This window comes from Bufo bufo, chromosome 4, assembly GCF_905171765.1.
Source record: "Bufo bufo chromosome 4, aBufBuf1.1, whole genome shotgun sequence".
NCBI lineage: Eukaryota > Metazoa > Chordata > Amphibia > Anura > Bufonidae > Bufo > Bufo bufo.
The window spans coordinates 326956356-326979910 of NC_053392.1; the positions used below are offsets into that span (position 1 = coordinate 326956356).

Consider the following 23555-nt stretch of genomic DNA (forward strand, 5'->3'; position numbering starts at 1 on the left):
TTTCTCAGGATGTACCAAACTGTAGATTTTGCCACTGCTAATAGTGTAGTAATTTCTCTGATGTTTTTTTTTACTGTTTATGCAGATGAAGGATGGCTTGTTTCACCTGCATGGAGAGCTCTTTTGATCGCATGTTTACTTCTCAGCAAAATCTTAAAAATGCAAGCACCACACCTCATATCAACTCCTAGCCTTTTATGTGCTTAATTGAGAATTAAATAATTAAGGAATTGCCCATACCTGCCGATGAAACAGCCTTTGAGCCAATTGTCCTAAAAACAGGGTGCCACATGTGAAGGAGCTGAAACTCCTAAACCCTTCATCCAATTTTAATGTGGATACCCTCAAATGAAAGCTAAACGTCTAAACTTTATGTCCATGTCCATTATTTAACTATAACTTGACTATGTTTTAGAAAACAGTTAAAAAACAACAACATTTGTGTCAGTGTCCAAATATATATGGACTCCATTTCTCTTCATCATCTTTGAGTTTTTTCTACACCTTGATTGGAGTCCACCTGTGGTAAGTTTAGTTTATTTGAAAGACATAGCCTTGTCCATATAAGGTCCCCACAGCTGACAATGTATATAAAAAAAAGAAGCCATGAGAAGGAAAGAACAGAGACAGGATTGTGTGGAGGCACAGATCTGGAGAGATGTACAAAACAATTTTTGTTACACTGAAAGCTCCCAAGAACACATTGCCCTCCATAAATAATGGAAGGAGTTTGAAACAACCAGGACTCTTTCTAGAGCTCGTCACCCCATCACACTAAGTAATATAGAGAGAAGGGCATTGGTAAGAGAGGTGACCAATAACTCATTGTATACTCATGGTGAGCACCAAAGATCCCATGTGCCGATGGGAGAAATTTCCTTAATATCAACTGAACCATCACAGTAGCATTCCACCTTTTTGGTCCTTATAGCAGAGTGGCCAGAAAGAAGTGTCTTCTCAGTAAAAGGGTTTATTCACACGTCCGCAAAATGGGTCCAATTCTGTTTCGCAATTTTGCGGAACAGGTGCGGACCCATTCATTTTCAATGGGGCCGGAATGTGCTGTCCGCATCCACATTTGCAGATCCGCACTTCCGTTCTGCAATTGCGGACAAGAAAAGGCATTTTCTATGAGAGTGCCAGCTTTGTGTGGTCCGCAAAATGAAAGGTTAGAAAGAAAGGTTATTGAATATTATGTTAGGACAATCAGAAAACTTTGTCACCCTAACGATAATGTTTGGGTGCGCAGGTCCACCCAAGCCATCCAACTGATGTGAAGACACTTTGAGGCTTACTGGCTCTTAGTCAGATGAGAGCTGGTTTGGAATGTCAAATAGTGCACAAGGCTGCCATTGTAAGGTGTGCTGACTGTATCTGTCTCATGGATAGATTGTTGGCTTGCACATACCCAGCTTTTGGCATATAGCATTTGTGCAGTTGTTTATTGTATGTCATAGGTAATAGAAGATGGGAGGCATCCAGATGTCCTCCCCATACGGTTTTCAAACAATTTTGGTGGTGTTTCCATCAATTTCTAACCTTTTTTTGTAAACCAGACCATCTTCTTCCCTTCAGAGCAGGGGGTGCCTAGTTTAATGCTTGGATTCTCCTATTGACTTCCATTATACTCGGGTGCTTGGTAGAGCACCTAAGAATTTTGGTGCTCGATCAACACTAATAATAATCCTAAACACACAGCCAAGAAAACACAAGAGTGGCTTAGGGACAACTCTGTTAATGTCCTTGATTGGCCCAGCTAGAGCCCTAACTTGTATCCAATGGAACATCTCTGGAGAAACTTAAAAATAGATATCTATTGACACTCCCTATCAAACTTGACAGAGTTTGAGATGATCTGCAGTGAAGAATGACAGAAAATCCCCAAATCTAGATGTGCAAACCTTGTGCTATTATTCCTAAGAAAACTGGAGGCTGTAATCTCTGCCAAAGATGCTTCAACTAAGTACTGAGTAGTAAATTAGTAGAGATGAGCAAATTTTAAAAAATATTTGAATATTCACGATCAACACTAGTTGTAACCAGCCACGTGTTAGTTAAGCAGGAGCAGCTGAGGCAAATGCACTGGTTAGTGTAGTGGAAGACACTCTCCGCTACAAAGCTGACTGCATGGTACAGGGCACAGAAAACTTATTTTGGATAACACTGCTCCCCCTTCCTTGGTATTTTCTGCATCATGCTGTACATTACTGTGCAGTGCTTTGATTTGTATCCTGGCTGGTGAGTGTGGACGCTTTTTTGAAGAAAGTTTGGACGACAAAAGAATAGTAGTTTGCAACCTGTGCCATATGAAAATGAGCCGGGGCGTGAACACTAGCAACCTCACCACCACCAGCATCATCCGCCACATGGCATCCAAGCACCGTAATAAGTGGGACAAATGCCTGGGTCCACAATATGTGTCTGCGGGTTACACCACTGCCTTCTCTTCCCCTGTGTTATGTGCTGGCCAATCCCCTGTCGAAGGCGCAGGCACGGATGCCTCCCACCCTGCACTTGGACCTTCGCAAGCACCATCAGCGACCACATCCACTTCTGTGTCCCAGCGCAGCGTACAAATGTCCTTACCCCAGGCATTTGAATGCAGGCGCAAATACCCTGCCACCCACCCATAGACCATAGCACTAAATGCACAGCTTTCCAAATGACTGGCCCTGGAAATGTTGCCATTTAGGCTTGTGGACACTGAGGCATTCCGCAGCCTCATGTTGGTGGCTATTTTTCAAGGTGTGCCGTGCCCTCCTTACATCAACATGTGTCCCGTAACATCACACGTGCCCTGATCAATGCAGTTACTGCAAAGGTCCACTTAACCACGGACACATGGACAAGTGCATTCAGCCAGGGAAGATACATTTCCCTGATGGCACACTAGGTGAATGTTGTGGAGGCTGAAAGCGAGTTGTACCCTGGGATGGCACAGGTACTACCGACGTCAAGGATTGCGGGCCCTACTTCAATCAGGGTTTCCGCCAGCACCTACGTTAGTGTCTCCAACCCCTACTTCTCCTGCTCTGCCTCCTCCTCCACTTCCACCTCCATTTTATCCACGTGTAGCACCAGTCAGTCATCAGTCGGTATCTGGAAGCAGTGTGGCACTGCAGTGAGGAAGCGGCAACAGACTGTGCTGAAGCTGAAATGCTTAGGTGACAAACAGCACACCACTGCAGAGCTGTGGCAGGGTAGTGGTAGGGGATAAGAGACCAGACTGAGCTTTGGCTCTCGCCACTCAACCTAGTACCAGGCATGGTTGTGTCTGATAATTTCCATAACTTGGTGGCAGCTTTGGAGCTCGGCAAGCTCAGACACATCCCATACCTAGCCCACGTCTTAAACTTAGTGGTTCAGCGATTTCTCAAAAACGACCCCAATTTGCCTCAGCTACTGGTGAAGGTGCGCCGCTTGTGTGAACATTTCCTCAAGTCATCGACAGCTTCAGCCGGTCTGTTAAAGCTGCAGCAGCGCTTGAAATTGCCAGTTCACCGGCTGTTGTGCGACGTGAGCGCGTGCTGGAACTTGACGTTCCATATGTTGGACAGGCTTTGTGAGTAGCAGAGGGCAGTAGTGGAATGACAGCTGCAACATGGTCATTGCCTTTCCAGTCAGTTTCTGCTATTCACAAGCGAGGAGTGTGCATGGAAGTGTTACCTCTGTGAGGTTTTAAGAAACTTTGAGGAATTAAAGGGAACCTGTCACTGGGATTTTGTGTATAGAGCTGAGGACATGGGTTGCTAGATGGCCGCTAGCACATCCGCAATACCCATTCCCCATAGCTCTGTGTGCTTTTATTGTGTAAAAAAAAACGATTTGATACGTATGCAAATTAACCTGAGATGAGTCCTGTCCCTGACTCATGTCACGTACAGGACTCATCTCAGGTTAATTTGCATATGCATCAAATCGGTTATTTTACACAATAAAAGCACACAGAGCTATGGGGACTGGGTATTGCGGATGTGCTAGCGGCCATCTAGCAACCCATGTCCTCAGCTCTATACCCAAAATCCAGGTGACAGGTTCCCTTTAACACAGATGGTAAGCAGCAATAATGCTATTATCAGCGTCACCATCCCACTTCTGTGTCTACTCAAATGCTCGCTGCTCACAATTAAGTACAACGCTTTGCATGTGGAAGAGGTGGAAATGGGGGAAGACATTACACAGGGTTATAGCCAGACCACCCTCAGTTTGTCTTCTCAGCGCGAATTGGACGATAAAGAGGAGGAGGAAGAGCAGGAGACGGTTACCACCACTACAGAGGGTAGTACCCATGGAAGTTTAATTCCATTTGTTCAGCGTTGGGTGGGCAGAAGAAGAGGAGGAGGATGAAAAGATTGAGAGTGATACTCCTGATAACGACAGCGAAGTCTTGCCTGTTGGTACTCTGGCACACATGGCTGACTTCATGTTAGGCTGCATTTCCCGCAACCCGTGCGTTATACACATTTTAGACAACACGGATTACCCTTCTCGACCACCGCTACAAAGAGAACTTCTCATATCTCAATCCTCAGGTGGAGAGGATGAGAAAAATGGTGCAATACCAGAAGATCCTTGTTGAAAAACTGCTCCAAAAATTTCTATCTGACAACGCTGGTGGCAGAGTCCGTAGTTCCTTGGCCAACCGAGGAGGGGAGACAAGGGGAACACACAGCAGTTCCAACAGAGGCAGGGCAACACTCTCCAAAGCCTGGGACAATTTCATGACACCCAGCCAGCACCCTCACCCTGATGCGCGGCCTAGTGTCACAAGGAGGGAAAAAATTAGGGAAGAACGTGAAGGAATACATAGCAGACCGTGTCAGCGTCCTCATTGATCCCTCAGTGCCTTACAACTACTGAGTGTCCAAGCTGGACAAGTGGCACGAACTGGTGCTCTACGCCTTGGAGGTGCTGGCCTGCCCTGCCACTAGCGTTTTGTCTGAGCCGGTATTTAGTACTGCTTGTGGCTTTATAACAGATAAGTGTATCCGCCTGTCAACTGAAAATGCTGACAGGTTGACTCTTATAAAAATGAACAAGGCCTGGATTGACCATGATTTCTTGACTCCACCAGAGGAAAGCTGATTAAAGGCACTTTAAATGTGTTGTTTATAATGTACTGAATACACTGTATTCTCATGCACCCCTTCCACCACAAACAAGGGTATATGGTTGAATCTTCTTTTTCTCATCCTCTTTCTCCTCTTCCATCATATCAACATGCCTATTTGTCGCATATAATGCCCTCGCATATATGCCCTTCGCATATAATGTTTTACAGGGTCAGCTCAGCTGCAGGCCCTCGTATATAATTTTTTGAAGGGTCAGCTCACCAGCAGTCCCTCACCTACAATGTTTTACAGGGTCAGCTCACAGCAGGCCCTCGGATATAATATTTTAGTGGTTCAGCTCACCAGCAGGCTCGCACATAAAATAGTTTACAGGGTCAGCTCATCTGCAGGCCCGCACCTAAAATCTTTTACAGTGTCATCTCACCTGCAGGCCCTAACCTAATTATACCTAAAAGGTAATTTGCGTGCATGCTGCCTTGCTTGGATGTGGTAGCCATAGGCTCCCTCTCCGGAATCGAACCAGGATTCCCCGTTACCTGTGGTCACTATGGTTTGCGCTGAAAACAACATTGAAAGTTGATAGGCCAGACATCCGAATGGATCATCGCCATCACGGGGATGTGCGATAGGCCCCAGGTTATCTAGAGTCACCAAAGCGGCAGCAGACCCTCACTTATAATGTTTTAGATGGTCAGATCAGAAGGCCCATGCTCCTAATGTTTTTGAGGGTCACCAGCAGGCCATCAATCATAATTTTTCAAGGTTGTGTATGATGCCCTCCTTTATGTGTAACAAAGGGTGTATTGTAGTGCCAGTTACTTGTAATTTTTTGCAGCCCTTTCACTTAGTGCATAGGCTTTATGAGTGTGGGAGTCCCACTATAAGAAAAATTGTACAGCAATGTGAATGAGGACCTCCTTTATGTGATATACAGGTTGTATCGGAGTGCCTCTTCCTTGTAATTTTTGGAAGCACTTGCACTTTATATACAAGTAAATATATAGAAAAGAATGTTTCCTAACAATTTTTCCTCTGTCTTAAATCGATTTTATCTTCGGTTTTGTGCGTATTATTGTCAGTCTGTAAAAGTGGCATACTAACTCGGACAACATCGTTCCCAGCAGCAATCTTGGAGTCCAAGATGCATTCAGACATCCTCCCTATGCTGTTCCCGAACCATATCGGTGGTGTTTCCATCAATTTCTGACCTTTTCCTATGAACCAAGCACCCTCCCCTCTTCAGAGCAGGGGGTCCCTGGTTTAATGCTTGGGTTCTCCCATTGAGTTCGATTGTGCTCGGGTGCACGGTAAAGCACCCGAGCATCCTGATGTGTTCGGCCCGAGCCCCCGAGCACTATGGTGCTCGATCAACACTACTTTTAATGACACACACAAACATTAAATTAAATAGATGAAATATACCTGTGCAAAGCCGAGTTCTTCAGCTAGTTGTATATATATATATATATATATATATATATATTACATCTACCTAAAGAGCGTACATTTATATTAAATATCTTAGAAAACTGCTCTGATCTTGTAAGCTTGTAAGTGTCATCCTCTGAACATACAAGGTGAAAGTGAAAAGAGCAGATTCAATCTAAACTAGGTTGTTTGTTCATATTGCACATATTGTTTATGAAGGTAGCAATAGAACATTGTGTATCTGCCTTCAAAGTAGACTTGATTAATTTCATGTGGAGGATTCCATCACGATTGATTGTTGCAGAAATATATGTCTTCTTTTAAATTCTCCACGGAAGCCCTGTTACAAAATTGCTTTCCGCAGACAAAACAAAGGTCTGCTTCCTTTCTTACAAGGAGCTGAATTTGCCCATCACGAGCACATTAACTGTGTCTATCATTTCTGTTTAGAATTCCATTGTCACTTGAGAAACAATCTTCCACTTCACCAGCATGCCAGCTTCCATGCGTTAGATTTTTGTATTCATATTCCTCATGTAACAATTTTCCAGTTGCCTTAACAAAATCTATCAAATCTATTGTTATTTTCCTTTTACTTGAGCCAGAATTTTCTACTTTTCTTGTCAGTTTCTTTCTTAGCGATAGCCCAGCCTTCATTTATATTCAGGAAAGGTTTTGCTTCCCTCAGTTCCATCCACCATACCATAACTATGTCCTTTTTATGACCTTCATTTTATCATTCTCTCAGTGCTAGACAAATTGTTCCAGTCATTAGTTTGCATTTCAAACGCAAACCTCACATATGTGTTAGCGCACTAACTCAAGACTACAGCTGAATATCAACATTTTGCAGCTCTCCATTGGTAACTTGAATCTGCCTTGCACAGTGTTTCTGACATAGGTTGTTTATGTAGGATTTAATGATTGAATTGTATAATTTAGGAAGAAAGCCTGACAAATTTTAGTTACATTCACTAAACATCCTTTTTTAATCTACCATTTTAAATCTATATGTGGCAAGTAAGTTAAAGAGACTGCTAATTATGAATTCCACTTAGATATGACGTTATGGATCAGCATACACTTTCAACCCTTACATCCCTTCTTCAATAGAACTGTACTCCTAGTAGCAGTCATGGTAGTAGACATCATGTTGTCATTCATTGACAGTGTAGGAGAAAAGGTAGTCTAACACTGTGCCAATGCCTGTAATAGCACAGTTTATATAAATTTAGCAGGAGGACATAGGCTACTGATATTACTAATCTTTGCCCACTCACTTTATTCTGAAGCAGCAAGCAGTGGAAGTTGTAAAGGAACAGAGGATAAGTAATTTATTTAACCCCATCACTATGAAACCCACTCTATGGGGCACACATTTCATTGTTGCTAATCAAGTCTACTAAATGTTCTCAAAAGTACAATTAAAGGCATCTTATTTAAAGGGACCCTACTATAAACATTTATAATATAATTTTCTGTGCAATTCACAAAAAATAGTTGGACAGTTTGTGGATATATACACTCACCTAAAGAATTATTAGGAACACCTGTTCTATTTCTCATTAATGCAATTATCTAGTCAACCAATCACATGGCAGTTGCTTCAATGCATTTAGGGGTGTGGTCCTGGTCAAGACAATCTTCTGAACTCCAAACTGAATGTCAGAATGGGAAAGAAAGGTGATTTAAGCAATTTTGAGCATGGCATGGTTGTTGGTGCCAGACGGGCCGGTCTGAGTATTTCACAATCTGCTCAGTTACTGGGATTTTCACGCACAACCATTTCTAGGGTTTACAAAGAATGGTGTGAAAAGGGAAAAACATCCAGTATGCGGCAGTCCTGTGGGCAAAAATGCCTTGTGGATGCTAGAGGTCAGAGGAGAATGGGCCGACTGATTCAAGCTGATAGAAGAGCAACGTTGACTGAAATAACCACTCGTTACAACCGAGGTATGCAGCAAAGCATTTGTGAAGCCACAACACGCACAACCTTGAGGCGGATGGGCTACAACAGCAGAAGACCCCACCGGGTACCACTCATCTCCACTACAAATAGGAAAAAGAGGCTACAATTTGCATGAGCTAACTAAAATTGGACTGTTGAAGACTGGAAAAATTTTGCCTGGTCTGATGAGTCTCGATTTCTATTGAGACATTCAAATGGTAGAGTCCAAATTTGGCGTAAATAGAATGAGAACATGTATCCATCCTCTGATGGCTACTTCCAGCAGGATAATGCACCATGTCACAAAGCTCGAATCATTTCAAATTGGTTTCTTGAACATGACAATGAGTTCACTGTACTAAAATGGCCCCCACAGTCACCAGATCTCAACCCAATAGAGCATCTTTGGGATGTGGTGGAACGGGAGCTTCGTGCCCTGGATGTGCATACCTCAAATCTCCATCAACTGCAAGATGCTATCCTATCAATATGGGCCAACATTTCTAAAGAATGCTATCAGCACCTTGTTGAATCAATGCCACGTAGAATTAAGGCAGTTCTGAAGGCAAAAGGGGGTCCAACATCGTATTAGTATGGTGTTCCTAATAATTCTTTAGGTGAGTGTATATATTTTTTTAAGGCTACATTCACACAGCCATTTTTAGGACAAATTTAAGTCTGTGAGGCCATTTACATGGCTGTTTATTTTTTAAATGGTCAGTGAATAGCAGCCATCATGAAATAATACATCTCCTATTTTTAACTAATTTCATGGCCAGACGAACCCTATTGAAATTAATGGGATGGTTTTTAACAATCGTTAAACAGGAGTGCCCTGTCTAACATACATTAATAACTGGTACACTAGTGAAAATGGCTTTTTAGGGGTAAAATAAAGAAAATTACTCACCTCATCCACTTGCTTGTGCAGAGGCAGTCGTTCCTCTCTTGATGCTGAAGGACCTGTTTAAGGACCTGCACTCAAGGGTGATGACTTCACTATGCACTCTCAACGATCATGTGATTTTTTTGAAGCCAGAATTCTGGTGTACTGAGCTTGTTAAATTTCCTACACTAAGTTTAAAAATATATTCCTTTCTGATAGAAGTGTCCCTTTAAAGCTCTTTTACATTTCAGAATTATAGTTGCTTTTATCATCATTGTATATTGTTAAATCCCATCATAAGTAGATATTGGCAAATTGGAGTCCCCTAACATTATTAACATATTAGATCCAATTAAATCCAATTTCTCTAAAAAATTTGCTGTAAATATATGGCAATCCCTGGGCTATTATATGCAAATGTTTGGGGTGAACAAATTGTATGTCTGCTAGAGTAACTAAATTAATTATTGCACCTTTCATTTTATATTTAAAATGAAAAATAAAAATCCATTAAAAGAGTTCTCTAGTTATTATTTACAATGGCTGCAAGCAACTTGGTCTAGATTGTGAGCAGGATTGGTTGCCTCCACTTTGAGAGCGGCCTAGGAGGAATGAGGAGGTAGGGCCTCACTACAATCTGCACTACTCTACAATAGATATGATCCTGCCTACAATATACCATCATATCTGAGCATCCAGACAGGAAGGCTCACCAATATGTATTATATGCAAGTGTGTATTGAGGACCTGCAGCTCTGCAAGGGGCAGCTCTGCAAGTGGAGACAACCAGTTCTGCTTACATTCTAGGACAGATTGTTTGCAGCCACGTTAAATCATCCACAGAGAACCCCTTTAATGCATTCAACCTCAAGGGCAAAAAGCTGAAGATATGTATGTTCTTTTCTATTGAGTATCTTAATTAGATTGTTTATTGTGCTATAAAGATGTCCTTACCTGGGATGCAATCACTGCACAAAGTGCAACACTACACAATGCTACAGAGTTAATTGAAACAATAATTCAGAGGAACAACATGTGGTGTCTAATGCAATAAATTATGTGCCATTAACAATAAAGCATTCAAATGGATTGTTTATTTGAGGTGGCCTTTTTATTGGAACGAAACATTGTTATGAATTGGTATGGTTCATTATTAATTTCCTAATAAAGAACTATTATTCCAGAACCTTCTACTTGGTTGCTATTAAAGACTGCTCATATTAAAAGGCTTATCCTACCATCATGTCATACTCATTTTATAAAAAAAAACTAATTTGCCATTTAAGTGATCCAATAAAGAATTATAATATTTATATAGTATGGTTCAAAGTTTATATAAATTTGCATGTCCATCTACTAGGCTGTGTGCTGCTGGTCAGGCATGCTCAGTTACTCTCCCCACAGCTCTCTACTAGTGATGAGCGGCAGGGGCAATATTCGAATTCACAATATTTCACAAATATTTTGTAGAATATTCGTCATATATTCTCGAATTCAGGCGCAGGCATCGGGGACGGACGGCACATGCGCGATTCAGTTACAGGATCGCGCTCGAGTCCGCGCAATAGACAGGATTGCGCTGCTACTGAGGCCGACGGCGCATGCGCCGCCTGTACAAGCGCGACTGAGCCGGGTGTCAGTTACACTGCTTAGAGGAGGGGTTAGGGCAGGGTAGTTACAGCCCGGAGTGAGGGAAGGGCTACCCCCTTGACTTCTAGCGTGACTTCAGGAGCTGGAGACGAGGACTTTACAAGTCGTTTTTTTCATCAATATACGTCCCAGGAAAGCGGCACAAGAATGCATTGAAACAGAATGAGGATAATCTATAAGGTACTGGTAATAGTTTATTAAGTGAAATCCACGTGAAAGGTTCGCTTTAAGTTTTTTGATACAGTATTCAATATATATATATATATATATATCAGTGATTCTATTTAGTGTGCGCAATTAAACAGAATTCACATAAGCACAATGTAGCTAACAGATTATAGGTTCATATAGCAGATATTTATGTGTCATTTGTTGAATTAGTTTTACATTAGAGCTCTGTTCCAACTTACATTAGTTCTTTTCTGTCAAGCTTCAGTTGCTTCTTTAAGGTCAGAATAGCATAGCATACTGCAGTATTGTATCCAGTTAAAAAAAATCCTGATGCTTTACAGAAACCCGACTCATTGTAAATCTGTGAAAAAAATCCCATCAATGGATCATAACTGCTCATAGCAGATCATAATAGATCATAACAGATCTGTCATATCCGTCATTGCTTTTGTAAAAATGGAAATCATGTTTCTAATGTGGACAGATACTTACAAATCTATCATTTAATTGTAATCTTAAATGCATATGTAGCAAAGTTTAAAAGAACCACCATGGGCTTGTTACACTGTTAACATAGTATACTTACACTATTTGCTTACAGACTATTCCAGGATTGTAAACCTTGTAAAAATACACATTTATATCTAAAATTTACTTTTGGAAGGTATGGATTATTCTTGTGTAGATCTAGTTGGTGTAAGTCTTATAAGCAATGTTCCCTGGGTAAAATATACTTAAATAACATTCTGCATGAAGGAAGGAAGCTGTCTTTCTTGTGTCACCTATAGACACTTGCACCATAAGCCAGAATCAAACCCATTGTAGAGCCTCAAGAAATGACTAGTTAGTGATACCATCTAAACCAGAGACTATATCTGTAGACAAAACTAGTTTGGTGGGCTTAAAAATAACTTTCTTTTAAATAATCATTGAGTATAATTATAGAATGCATGAGACACAGCACAGGCTGGACAGCAATATACAATACATTTCACAGGCTTACATGGTAGTAGGTGAACATAAAACACAGTACACACCAGAATTCTACCATACACTGCACTATACCAGCAATTAACAAAGTTAAATATTTCATTCAACAGGCAACAGACAAGTAACAGGGGATGAGGGAGTGGGGTAAAAGAGGAAAGAAGGGGCACCACAGGTCCACAGACACGCCAAGGTTAGAGGGAGAAGAAGAAGGACAACAATCCTCTTCTTCAATGTCCACACTGTCCATTATAGCATAGCCTTATAGCAGGGTACAAACCATCTTATGATAATCAAGGATTGATAGCCTTTTCTAGCTCATGACTGGGCATTTCCTAATAAGCCACAAAATATCCTTACACCACCAGTTCATAAGACTTCCTGCATAGCCTCAACCATATGGATTCCAAGTAGCTGCTAAAATAGGTGCAATCATGTTTCCTCTGCAAATAGGCACATCAGGCAGTACTTTATGTTGTATAGTCCACAGATACTATTTTGCAGCTTTTGCTCCTCTTTGGTTTGGTGAGATGCTTTTGTGCCAGCTCTTGGATGGTGAGTGTAGGATGGTAGGGAGTCTTACAAGCAATGCTACTGGATGGGGGGGGGGAGACTATGTTGTCATGTTCATTAATAAATCTGCATCTCGAAGTTACCATGCCCCTGTCTCATAGTGGTAATTGGATGATGTCAGACTGTGCAGGGACATCCCCAACTGCTAGCACTCAATTGCAGATTCATTAAAGTAGCAATAACAGGGGAACAAAACAAGATAGAGTTATATATTCCATGTTCTGGGAATATGTGTTTTGGTTTACAAATACTGATTCAAAATTCTGACCAAAAATGGTATATGAAAGAGGACAACCAGAGTTGAGGTAGTTTTAAAATATAATGTTAAATAGATATTCCCAGCTGGACACTTATAGACCATCCACAGTATACTTGATAAATGTCTGTGTTTTGGGGGTGTACTATGGCCATTATGAAAATATATAAATTCTGATACTAAAACCCCAGTATTTAAAAGCAACAGAACTAGAGAATGTGCTATTATTTTACTTTCAATGACTGTCAAGCTACACCCATAATTATAATGCTTGCCTACTACTTTGCCCACAAAATCAGGGGCAGGAATGCAAATGCAAAAGTCATAATTACACTCCCACTTTAATGGTGTAAATCAGATAGACTTGTGTTCTTCATTGTTTAACCCTTATGGACAGTGTTCAACAAATATTGTGGCGCACATAAGTTATATTTGCCTCATAAATCTGATTTCTACACCTTTGAGGGTTGTCCCCAAGCTGAAGACGCTATGCTGCTGCTTGACTGACAAGGCCAGACATCTATTGTTGGTGAGATTAATCAATTCACACAAATTGATTGTCCCATTTCTAGGGCACATAAAAATGAGAAAAGAGGTAATTTTTTGTAAAGGAGCTTTTACAATTTGTTAACTCCCACCCATGTAGTAGACAGGACAGAAGATATATTAAGATTGAATTCCCCTTTAAATATGTCTTTCATACCAATTTTAGCTGATCAGTGTAAAGCAAGCTGTGATTTTGTGCCAGGTAGGTGCATAACTGCTTAGTTAAAACCTGAATTATACATACTTTGAAACTCCTTTAAATCATAGGTTAAGTGGCTTAGATGCTTCATAAACCTCTAGAAGTAGATTTCCCCATCAAACCTTTGCAAATATAATGTATATGAGCCACTAGAAAGTTTAGAAAATTAATCTTCTATGTAGATATAGCCTTTAGCCTTCTCTGAAATTTGATTTAAAAAAAAAAATAGTTTAATGCAAGAACGCTTACACTATATCGGCAATTAATACAGTTTTAGAAAGAGATATAAATTTCCTCTTAATGGCTCCAAAATGTCTGTCTCAGATTTGTATTGATTTTACTTATTCTTCTTCCTCACTTTTCATTTCATAAATTAGGTTTTAGATTATATTAATGCACAGTCAGATTTTAAACCTTTTTTACATCAAATATTTATTTCCAAGATGAAATAGAAAGTCACTTAAAAATATTTAGAATATATTTAAAAAAGAAAGCTTTTAATCAGATTTATAAAAAAAAACCTCATAAATCAAAAAGTCCTTTCAAGTTAATAGGGAAATTGATCTTTATTAAATATGTTAAACAATGCAGTATTTTTAGAATTATAATTTTAAATGTGTCTGTTTGGCAACAATAGGGACAACATGTGTTTCTCTGCATGAAACCATATTCCTTGTCATATTATTTTCTTACTCTTTATCTTCTAGTGACAGTTATGAAAATATCCATACTTTACAAAGCACTGAATAATATCCCACTAATTCCGTAGACATGATATGTGTGCGTCTCCTGTGGCTAACATAATTCAATTTTAATATTGAAGATTTTGTCAAGCAAATCAATAATAACCACAAATGTATGTCTCTGCAGATTTACTGTTTTGTCTTGTGGCTTTTATGCAATCACCTTTATAGTGATACACAGCTTGATGCAACGAAGAACCTACACTTTGAAAAAATTATAGTTTATATCCAGTCACAGAAATGTTTACATATGAGTATTATCCTCATTTAACCCTTAAAGATGACACCTTTTCATATGTCTTATATGTCTTATTGGAGAACATCATCCTTATAGAGGGAACACATCTCTATTATCTAGTAAGGAGAACCATTCAAAGGGTTTTACAGGCTCCTGATATTGATGCCATCCTCAAAATACAACATTAATATACAATCAGTGATTGTGCAACTCCCCACAGCACCAGGGAAGTTTGTTCACACATAAACAGACACCAAACAGTAATTATATTGATAAGTGTTTTGGGGCATTATGATAACATTTAGAGAAGGTAACATGTAAGCTAAATTCATACTTTTTTAAATAACTGTCACTAAGAAGACTCACTACTCAGCTGAGAACACGCCATCTTGGCTTCAAATCAGAGATGGGGATTCTATGTATGTAACTGCTCTACTTCAAAGGACGTCTTCAATCTGACCAGAGGTTGTCATGAGAACAGATGATAATGTTACATTAAATATATTTTTTTTCAATGGAAAAACTATATATTGCAAACGTCTCAACAAGACAACATGACAAAAAAAAAGATATACTCAACTCATTGATCCACCACTACTCCTGTTCCACGTATTACCAGCCTTCCTCCATTCTAAAGTTCCTGCTGCAGCTATATCCTTACAATGGGGCATACTGTATGATACTTTTTCCCCACCAGAAACCCCTTTAAAATCATTGTTTCTAATACTATATCTGTAAAGTGTGTTTGTGAGAGTAAAAAAGCTATTATGGTAATTGTACAACATATCTTTGTTATTCATTTTGTCTGCTGTGGATGATGTGCAAGCTATTTTTTTCTATTTCTAGGGGGAATTTTTGAGTATGTGGAGTCTGGGCCCTTTGGAGCAGAAGAACTAGCCTTCAGGTTTGCAGTGAATACAATTAACAGGAACAGGACATTGCTTCCAAACACAACTTTAACATATGATACTCAAAGAATAAACCTCTATGACAGCTTTGAAGCATCTAGAAAAGGTATTGGTCCCATTTACTACTATTAAAGTGCAAATAAAATATTAAATCTACAGCTAGCATATAGAAGATTTTTTTTTACTTTTAAGTATGGTTTCTAAGAGCATATTTTTAATGTATTAGGAGGTATCTGTAACATTTCTCCACCTTTCATGTATTATTGTAAGTACACTATAATTACTCACCAGACTTTGCATTTACTACGTGTAGGTTACAAATAACTGGAAATTAGACCCTAAAAGGCAATCTTTCTTACTTGCAAATCTACGATAAATGCTTCAATCAGATCTTATGATGTCGGCCCTTACACAGGCCAATAAAAATTGTATGAAAGACTGCTACCAAATTCAGTTGTATATATTATATAAAATACTACAGATCGGTTGGCTCACCTGTCCGCTCTCATGTGTGAGGTGCTCAGGTCTATCTGATTCACCCAGTCAAAAGAAAAAAGAATATATTGATTTGGTGAAGGCCGGCACTCTCTATTTGGAAGCACTCAGAGATATACGCGGCGGTATAATAGGAGCTTTAATGTACAAAGAGCAATAAACCAGATTAAAATCAAATAAATATATGTATAAAAACTAGTGTTGAGCGAACACCAATGTGCATAAACATGGGCATATGGGAAAGGCATGCAAATGAGCAGAATCTACCTTCTTTTTCAGCTGTCATAAGACTATGAAAACCGATAGATGGCGCTATAGAGTTATGAACAGCGCCCTCTATTGGTTTTGCAGTCTTATGACAAGACTAATATTCTTGTCAGAAGACTATGAAACCAATAGAGGGCGCTGTTCATAACTCAATAGCACCATCTATTGGTTTCATAGTCTTCTGACAAAAATATTAGACTATGAGTTTTATGACAAGCTTATTAGAGTAGCCTTTTGCATGGAAAATTCACGATAAAAATTTGTGATTAGAATATTCGCGATCTACACTAGGATGATATCTAACACTGGGAAAGCTGGGTAATAACTCAGTGATAAAATCTGATACTGGAAAAGCTGGGTAATAACTCAGTGATATAATCTGACACTAGGAAAGCTGGGTAATAACTTGCGATTTACACTGAGTTATTACCAATTTTTCCAGTGTCAGATATTATCACTGACTTACTACATAATTATTACATAATATTCGCTATATTGCTATATATTCATTTTTTAGAACATTACAAATATTCTAGAAAACAAATATAGAGCAATATAGCGAATATGTTCTCAGCGAATAGTCTTGTCATAGCACTATGCAACTAATAGAGGGTGCTGTTCATGAGTCATGAGTCATGAACAACACCCTCTATTAGTTGCATAGTGTTATGACAAGACTATTTGCTGTTGTGAGTGAATAGTCTTGTCATAACACTATGCAACTATTAGAGGGTGCTGTTCATGAGAGATTCTGCTCATTTGCATGTGCCCATGTTTATGCAAATGAGTTTATACATGACAAAACTGTATAGAAAGGTTATTGAATATTATATTAGGACAATCAGAAAACTTTTTGTCATCTTAATGATATTGATCTAGATGTGCAGGTCCACCCAAGCCATCCAACAGATGCAAAATAACTGAGGTTTACTGGTTCTTAGTCAGATGAGTGCTGGTTTGGAATATCTCATAGTGCACAAGGCTGCCATTGTAAGGTATGCTGGCGGTTATCTGTCTCATGGATAGATTTGGCACATACCTGGCTTTTGGCATATAGCCTTTGTGTGGTTGTCTGTTGTATGTCGTCCAAAATAGGAGTCTAATACACATCCAGATATACTCTTAATGCTGTTTCCAAACCATTTTGATGAGGTTTCCATCAATTTCTAACCTTTTTTTTATGAACCACACACCCTCTTGTCTTCTGAGCAGGGGGTGCCTGGGGTTCTCCTATTGACTTCCATTGTATAAAATTGTATTTGCGCACCCAAATTATTCGGCCGAGCACTCGGATCTGCCGAGCATAGCGATGCTCGAGCCAAACAACAGTTCGGCAGAGCATGCTCGCTCAACACTAATAAAAACCCAAATAGATTACAGTTTTTTATAAAAGGCACCTCAAGTTTATACACTATGTCTAATTCATAAAACACTTAAAGCTTCTACAATCTGATAAAAATGACATATCAAGAAAACATTGCAGTGGCTAGTAGGGATACTGCTTCAAAAATAGTCCTTCTAAATTAGTCAGGGGATATTTTCAAACATATGTTGCAACAATGTAATGAATCAATGTACATTCAGAGCAGGGGTTCAAAATTCCCGATAATCTCCTCATAGAGTGCTAATTAATCCTGGTGTCTCATGGAACGCAATACATGGATCAGAAGTTGTCCAATATATATCTCTCTATTCACAAAACACTTGATTATGGTTTTGTGAATAGAGATATATATATATATATATATATTGGACAACTTCTGATCCATGTATTGCGTTCCATGAGACACCAGGATTAATTAGCACTCTATGAGGAGATTATCGGGAATTTTGAACCCCTGCTCTGAATGTACACTGATTCATTACATTGTTGCAACATATGTTTGAAAATATCTCCTGACTATTATGAGACTAATTCTGAAGGACTATTTTTGAAGCAGTATCCCTACTAGCCACTGCAATGGTTTCTTGATGTACTTTTTTATCTGATTCTAGAAGCTTTAAGTGTTTTATGAATTAAACGTAGTGTATGAACTTGAGGTGCCTTTTATAAAAATAAAAAAAAAATGTAATCTATTTGGGTTTTTATACATATATTTATTTGTTTTTAATCTGGTTTATTGCTCTTTGTACATTATAGCTCCTATTATACCGCCACATATATCTCTGAGTGCTTCCAAATAGAGAGTGCCGGTCTAACCAAATCTATATATATTATATGCAACAGATCCTAGATTATACAGGGAAATATGCTGCTGATGATAGTCAGGCATGTTTAATTCTGAAAGGTGCAAATCATTTGACAAAGTAGCTTATTGCCTAATCAAACATCATGATTATATCGGTGAATGATTGGAAACAGGTATTCTTTTGAACACTTTTTCCCGATAATTGGCTCAAAAATTGCTCAGTGTAATATATAACACTGTTACTTTTTCTAGTCTACAAAAAATATACCTCTCTTCAAAGAAAAATGTATGCAGGACTACACAGATTTCAACCTTCCAAGTTACTCTGATATTATCTTATTAAAAAGTACCAAGGTAATTATCATTTAGAGCACCATCATATTCTCTAAGTGTGCATATCTATATGTACCACCTTGTGACAATGGGAAATCTGTATAGATATAGCATCCATTTTTATGGCTGTCTTGCTATTCTATTTGAGTATTGCTCTACACTGTGCTACAGTCTTTTCACTTACAATTTGGATGGCCTGCTATGCAAAATGCACAATGCACCGTGGCATGAAACTCTATATTTGGAAGAATGATATGAAAAAATACGTTACCACAATATATTGTCCTATTCAAGGGCAGAATTATAGTGACGTTCTGTTCTCGTGGGCTATTATATCATTCAACTCAAAATAATATTGTGCTTTTTGGTTTATAGCATCTTAGAAAGTATACTGCAAACTAGAGGCCCTTTTATACCGGCCAGTAATCAGGCCAATTATCAGGACTGAGCCTTTGTAGAAAAGCCCCTTAATCGGATGATCATTTTTTTCAGCTGGCACCTAAATCATCATTCCTAGGCAGTAGATTGTCCTGTGTAAACAGCAATCTGCTTCCTAGGAAAAAGGATTTCCTATGGGGACAAGAAAAGACTGTAGAGATTGCTTGTCCCCATAAAGCAGAGGTAATGGCTGCATGGAAAGGCAGCCCTCAGCTCTGCTGACAATCAAGCAATTATTGGGAATATTTGGTTTGTTCCCAATCATTACTTAAAATATTGATCAGTGTAAAAGAACCTTCGGACTCAGAATCAGTAATGCGTCTGCTATATTTATAGAGAGTGCCCAACTTCAATCATTCCCTGCCTTTCTCAGACTGAAGGCTATGTGTGCTGTTTGATATAATAACCCAGTGGGCCAGTTGCCACTTATGAGTATTAAAGGTTTATTTTTACTGGTATTTTACTTAAAGGGGTTTTCTGAAATTTTAATACTGATGAACCATCCTCGGTGGACATCTGACTCCTGACACCCTCACCTATCAACTGTTTGAAGAGGCTGTAGAGCTACAGTGAGTGCTATGTCCTCACAGAATATGGCTGAGTTGTGATATCAAGCATAGCCACTATCCAATGGACTGCGTTGTGCTTCATAAGCAATACAAACCGCTGTTTGGTGGGGGTGCCCGTATTCAGGACGCCCCCCCCATCCTCAGTGTAAAACAATTGGAAAACCCCTTTAATTGATAATTGACAGGAAATTCTTGGTTCACATTGGTGTATTATGCAGGCAAATTGTCTCTTCTTCTATATTATTCTAACCAATAAAAATTAAGACAAAACAGATTGAATTGAAAACATAATTTACATATTGTGTCCTTTAAAACTAGTTGACACGATACCACAGTGGACATGACCATAGAAGCATTGTGCAAACCTTTAGGTACTTTGAATAACAAACTATGAAAAAAAAACAGACACTGCCCATAATACACTACTACAGTTGTGTTCAAAATTATTCAACCCCCAATGCTGTAAAGGGTTTTAGTGAATTTAGTGTACATTTGTAATTGTGTTCAGAATGAAATCTTACAAGGACTTTTTAAAGAACCAAATGCAACTAAAATGACATCAATTGTTTTTGTAATACAGTATTAAATGTTTTTTTTGTGATTTCTTCATTGACACAATTATTCAACCCCTTAAAGACTACCACTCTTAAGAACAGAGGTTCATTCAAGTGTTTTCGATCAGGTATTAAAAATACCTGTGGATGTCAAGGAGCAGCAATCAAGCATAATAAGCACCAATTAGGCAGATTTAAAAGGACTGTGATACTCAGCTCCTTCTAGACATTTACTGGTGTGTTTACAAACATTGTGAAGTCAAGAGAATGGTCCAGGAAGACAAGAGAAGAGGTGATTTCTTTTCACAGGAAGGGCAATGGCTATAAGAAGATTGCAAAGATGTTAAACATACCAAGAGACACCATAGGAAGCATCATTCGCAAATTCAAGGCACAGGGCACTGTTGAAACGCTACCTTGTCGTGGCAGAAAGAAGATGCTGACTTCGACTGCTGTGCGCTACCTGAAGCGCAAAGTGGAGAAAAGTCCTCGTGTGACTGCTGAGGAACTGAAAAAAGATTTGTCAGATGTGGGTACTGAAGTTTCAGCTCAGACAATAAGGCGCACACTGCGTAATAAAGGCCTCCATGCCAGAACTCCCAGGCGCACCCCCTTGCTGTCTCCAAAGAATAAGAAGAGTCGACTGCAGTATGCCAAAAGTCATGTGGACAAACCACAAAAGTGTTCTGTGGACTGATGAAACAAAATTAGAACCGTTTGGGCCCATGGATCAACTCTATGTTTGGAGGAGGAATAACAAGGCCTATGAAGAAAAGAACACCTTGCCTACTGTGAAGCATGGTGGGGGGTCAATCATGCTTTGGGGCTGTTTTGCTTCTGGTACAGGGAAGCTTCAGCGTGTGCAAGGTACCATGAATTCTCTTCAGTACCAGGAGATATTGGATGAAAATGTGATGCAGTCCGTCACAAACCTGAGGCTTGGGAGACGTTGGACCTTTCAACAGGACAATGATCCCAAGCATACCTCCAAGTCCACTAGAGCATGGTTGCAGATTAAAGGCTGGAACATTTTTAAGTGGCCATCGCAGTCACCAGACTTAAATCCGATTGAGAACCTCTGGTGGGACTTAAAGAAAGCAGTTGCAGTGCGCAAGCCTAAGAATGTGACTGAACAGGAGGCTTTTGCCCATGAAGAATGGGCGAAGATACCCGTAGATCGCTGCAAGACACTTGTGTCAAGCTATGCTTCACGTTTAAAAGCTGTTATAACTGGAAAAGGATGTTGTACTAAGTACTAAGATTGAATGTCACTTGGGGGTTGAATAAAACTGATAATGATGTGAGTACAGAAAAGACATTTGTGGTTATTTCATTATAAATGTTATGATGTTATGTTATGTTTGTCTGACTTACAAGTGCCTCTTTGATTTAATTGTAAACAAGATGACTGAAATGATCAAAATCAATGTCAAACTGGCCAAAACACTCAGGGGGGGGGTTGAATAATTTTGAACACAACTGTATTTGTACCTTTTACTATAGCTGAGTATACCAACATTAGGTGACTTAAAGGGGTTGTCTCACTTCCAAAAATAACATTTATTATATAAAGAAAGTTAATACAAGGTCCATTTTGGTTCCTTTGCTGGCTTAATTTATTTTTCCATCACATTATACACTGCTCGTTTCCATGGTTACAACCACCCTGCAATCCATCAGCGGTGACCGTGCTTGCACACTATAGGAAAAAGCACCAGCCTATGTGCACTCCCACAGTCCCAGCCACCAGAGAGGCCAGCACTTTTTTCCTATAGTGTGCAAGCACGACCACCACTGATGGATTGCAGGGTGGCCATAACCATGGAAACAAGCAGTGTATAATGTGATGGAAAAATTAAGCCAGCCAGCAAAGGAGACAATATGGATAATAACAATACATTAGTAAGTCTCTACATAATAAATGCCACTTACTGAAGTGAGAAAACCCCATTAAATGTGTATTCTGGTGAGATTAAGTTTTCCCCTATCCACAGCATAGGGCATAACTATTAGATCATTGGGGGGGGGGGAGTCTTACCATTGGGCCCCCCACCGATCATGAAAATTGGGGCTCTGTACTCCCTGCAGCCCCTCTGAAATTAAAGGAGTATCCAGTCAGGCATGCACGTTGCTGCTCCATTTAGATCTATGGAAGTTCCAGAGATAGCCAAGTATAGCTCTTGGCTATCTCCAGAATTCTTATAGAAATGAATGGAGCTGCAGCATGCATGCCCAACTGGCTGTTCCATTCATTTCAGGGAGGCTGCAGGGGTACAGGGCTCCCAATATCTTGATCAGTGGTTTTCCTAGCAGTAGGACACCCATCAATCTAATAGTTATTTCCTAATCTATGGATAGGGGACAATAATCTAACGGGAAGACCACATTAAAGGGGTTGTCTCATCTGAGACATTGGTGGCATATGTCACCAAGTCAGATAGGTGTGGGTTGAATAAATGAATTTGTTTTGTCAGAAACTGTATTTCTTATCAAAATTTATGAAAAGGTAAGGACACGTTTGTACCTTACATAACAATATATACAACAGTGGAATAAACATGTAAATCCTACTCAAGAAATGGAAAATGCTTTCAAGAAAACATTCCATATTACCAATCAATAGATGATAACATCTGCTTTATACAGTGCTATACATATTGCTAAAAACCATTATTAGAATGCTCCTAAATTAAAAGTAGATTTCATAATAAAGTAGTATTTTTTTTTCTCAGATATTTGTTTTAACTTGATGTTGAAAGTCACTCATTTAAACGGCAAAGGTCACATTTAAACCTTCTAGTTTGTTTCCTACAAGTGAAAAAAAATCCTTTTACAATCATCTTCATGCTATAACTTTGACAAGCTTTACTATTCACGATCATTTCCATTAGTAAGAGGGAGCAGAGATCAGCACAATAAAAGAACATAAATGCCTATTAGACATACATATGCACTCTTTAGAGTTCAGCACAGAGCAAACCTTAATGGATTTTTAAATACCAAAAGTGTATGGGCTAGTGGCAGCTAAGCGCATCTTGACAAAGGCAAAAACTATACAAATCAAGACTAATCTATACTTGACTACATTGAAATATTTATGTAAGG

General features: G+C 39.2%; 1 protein-coding gene across 1 annotated transcript in view; it reads left to right on the forward strand.

Annotated features, from left to right (window-relative positions):
- GRIK2 (glutamate ionotropic receptor kainate type subunit 2) overlaps positions 1-23555 on the forward strand; it is a 1085136-nt gene that overhangs the window by 320851 nt on the left and 740730 nt on the right. Inside the window, exon 2 of the mRNA XM_040428804.1 lies at positions 15544-15711. Coding sequence (XP_040284738.1) covers positions 15544-15711 — 168 coding nt within the window. The remainder of the gene's footprint in view (positions 1-15543; positions 15712-23555) is intronic.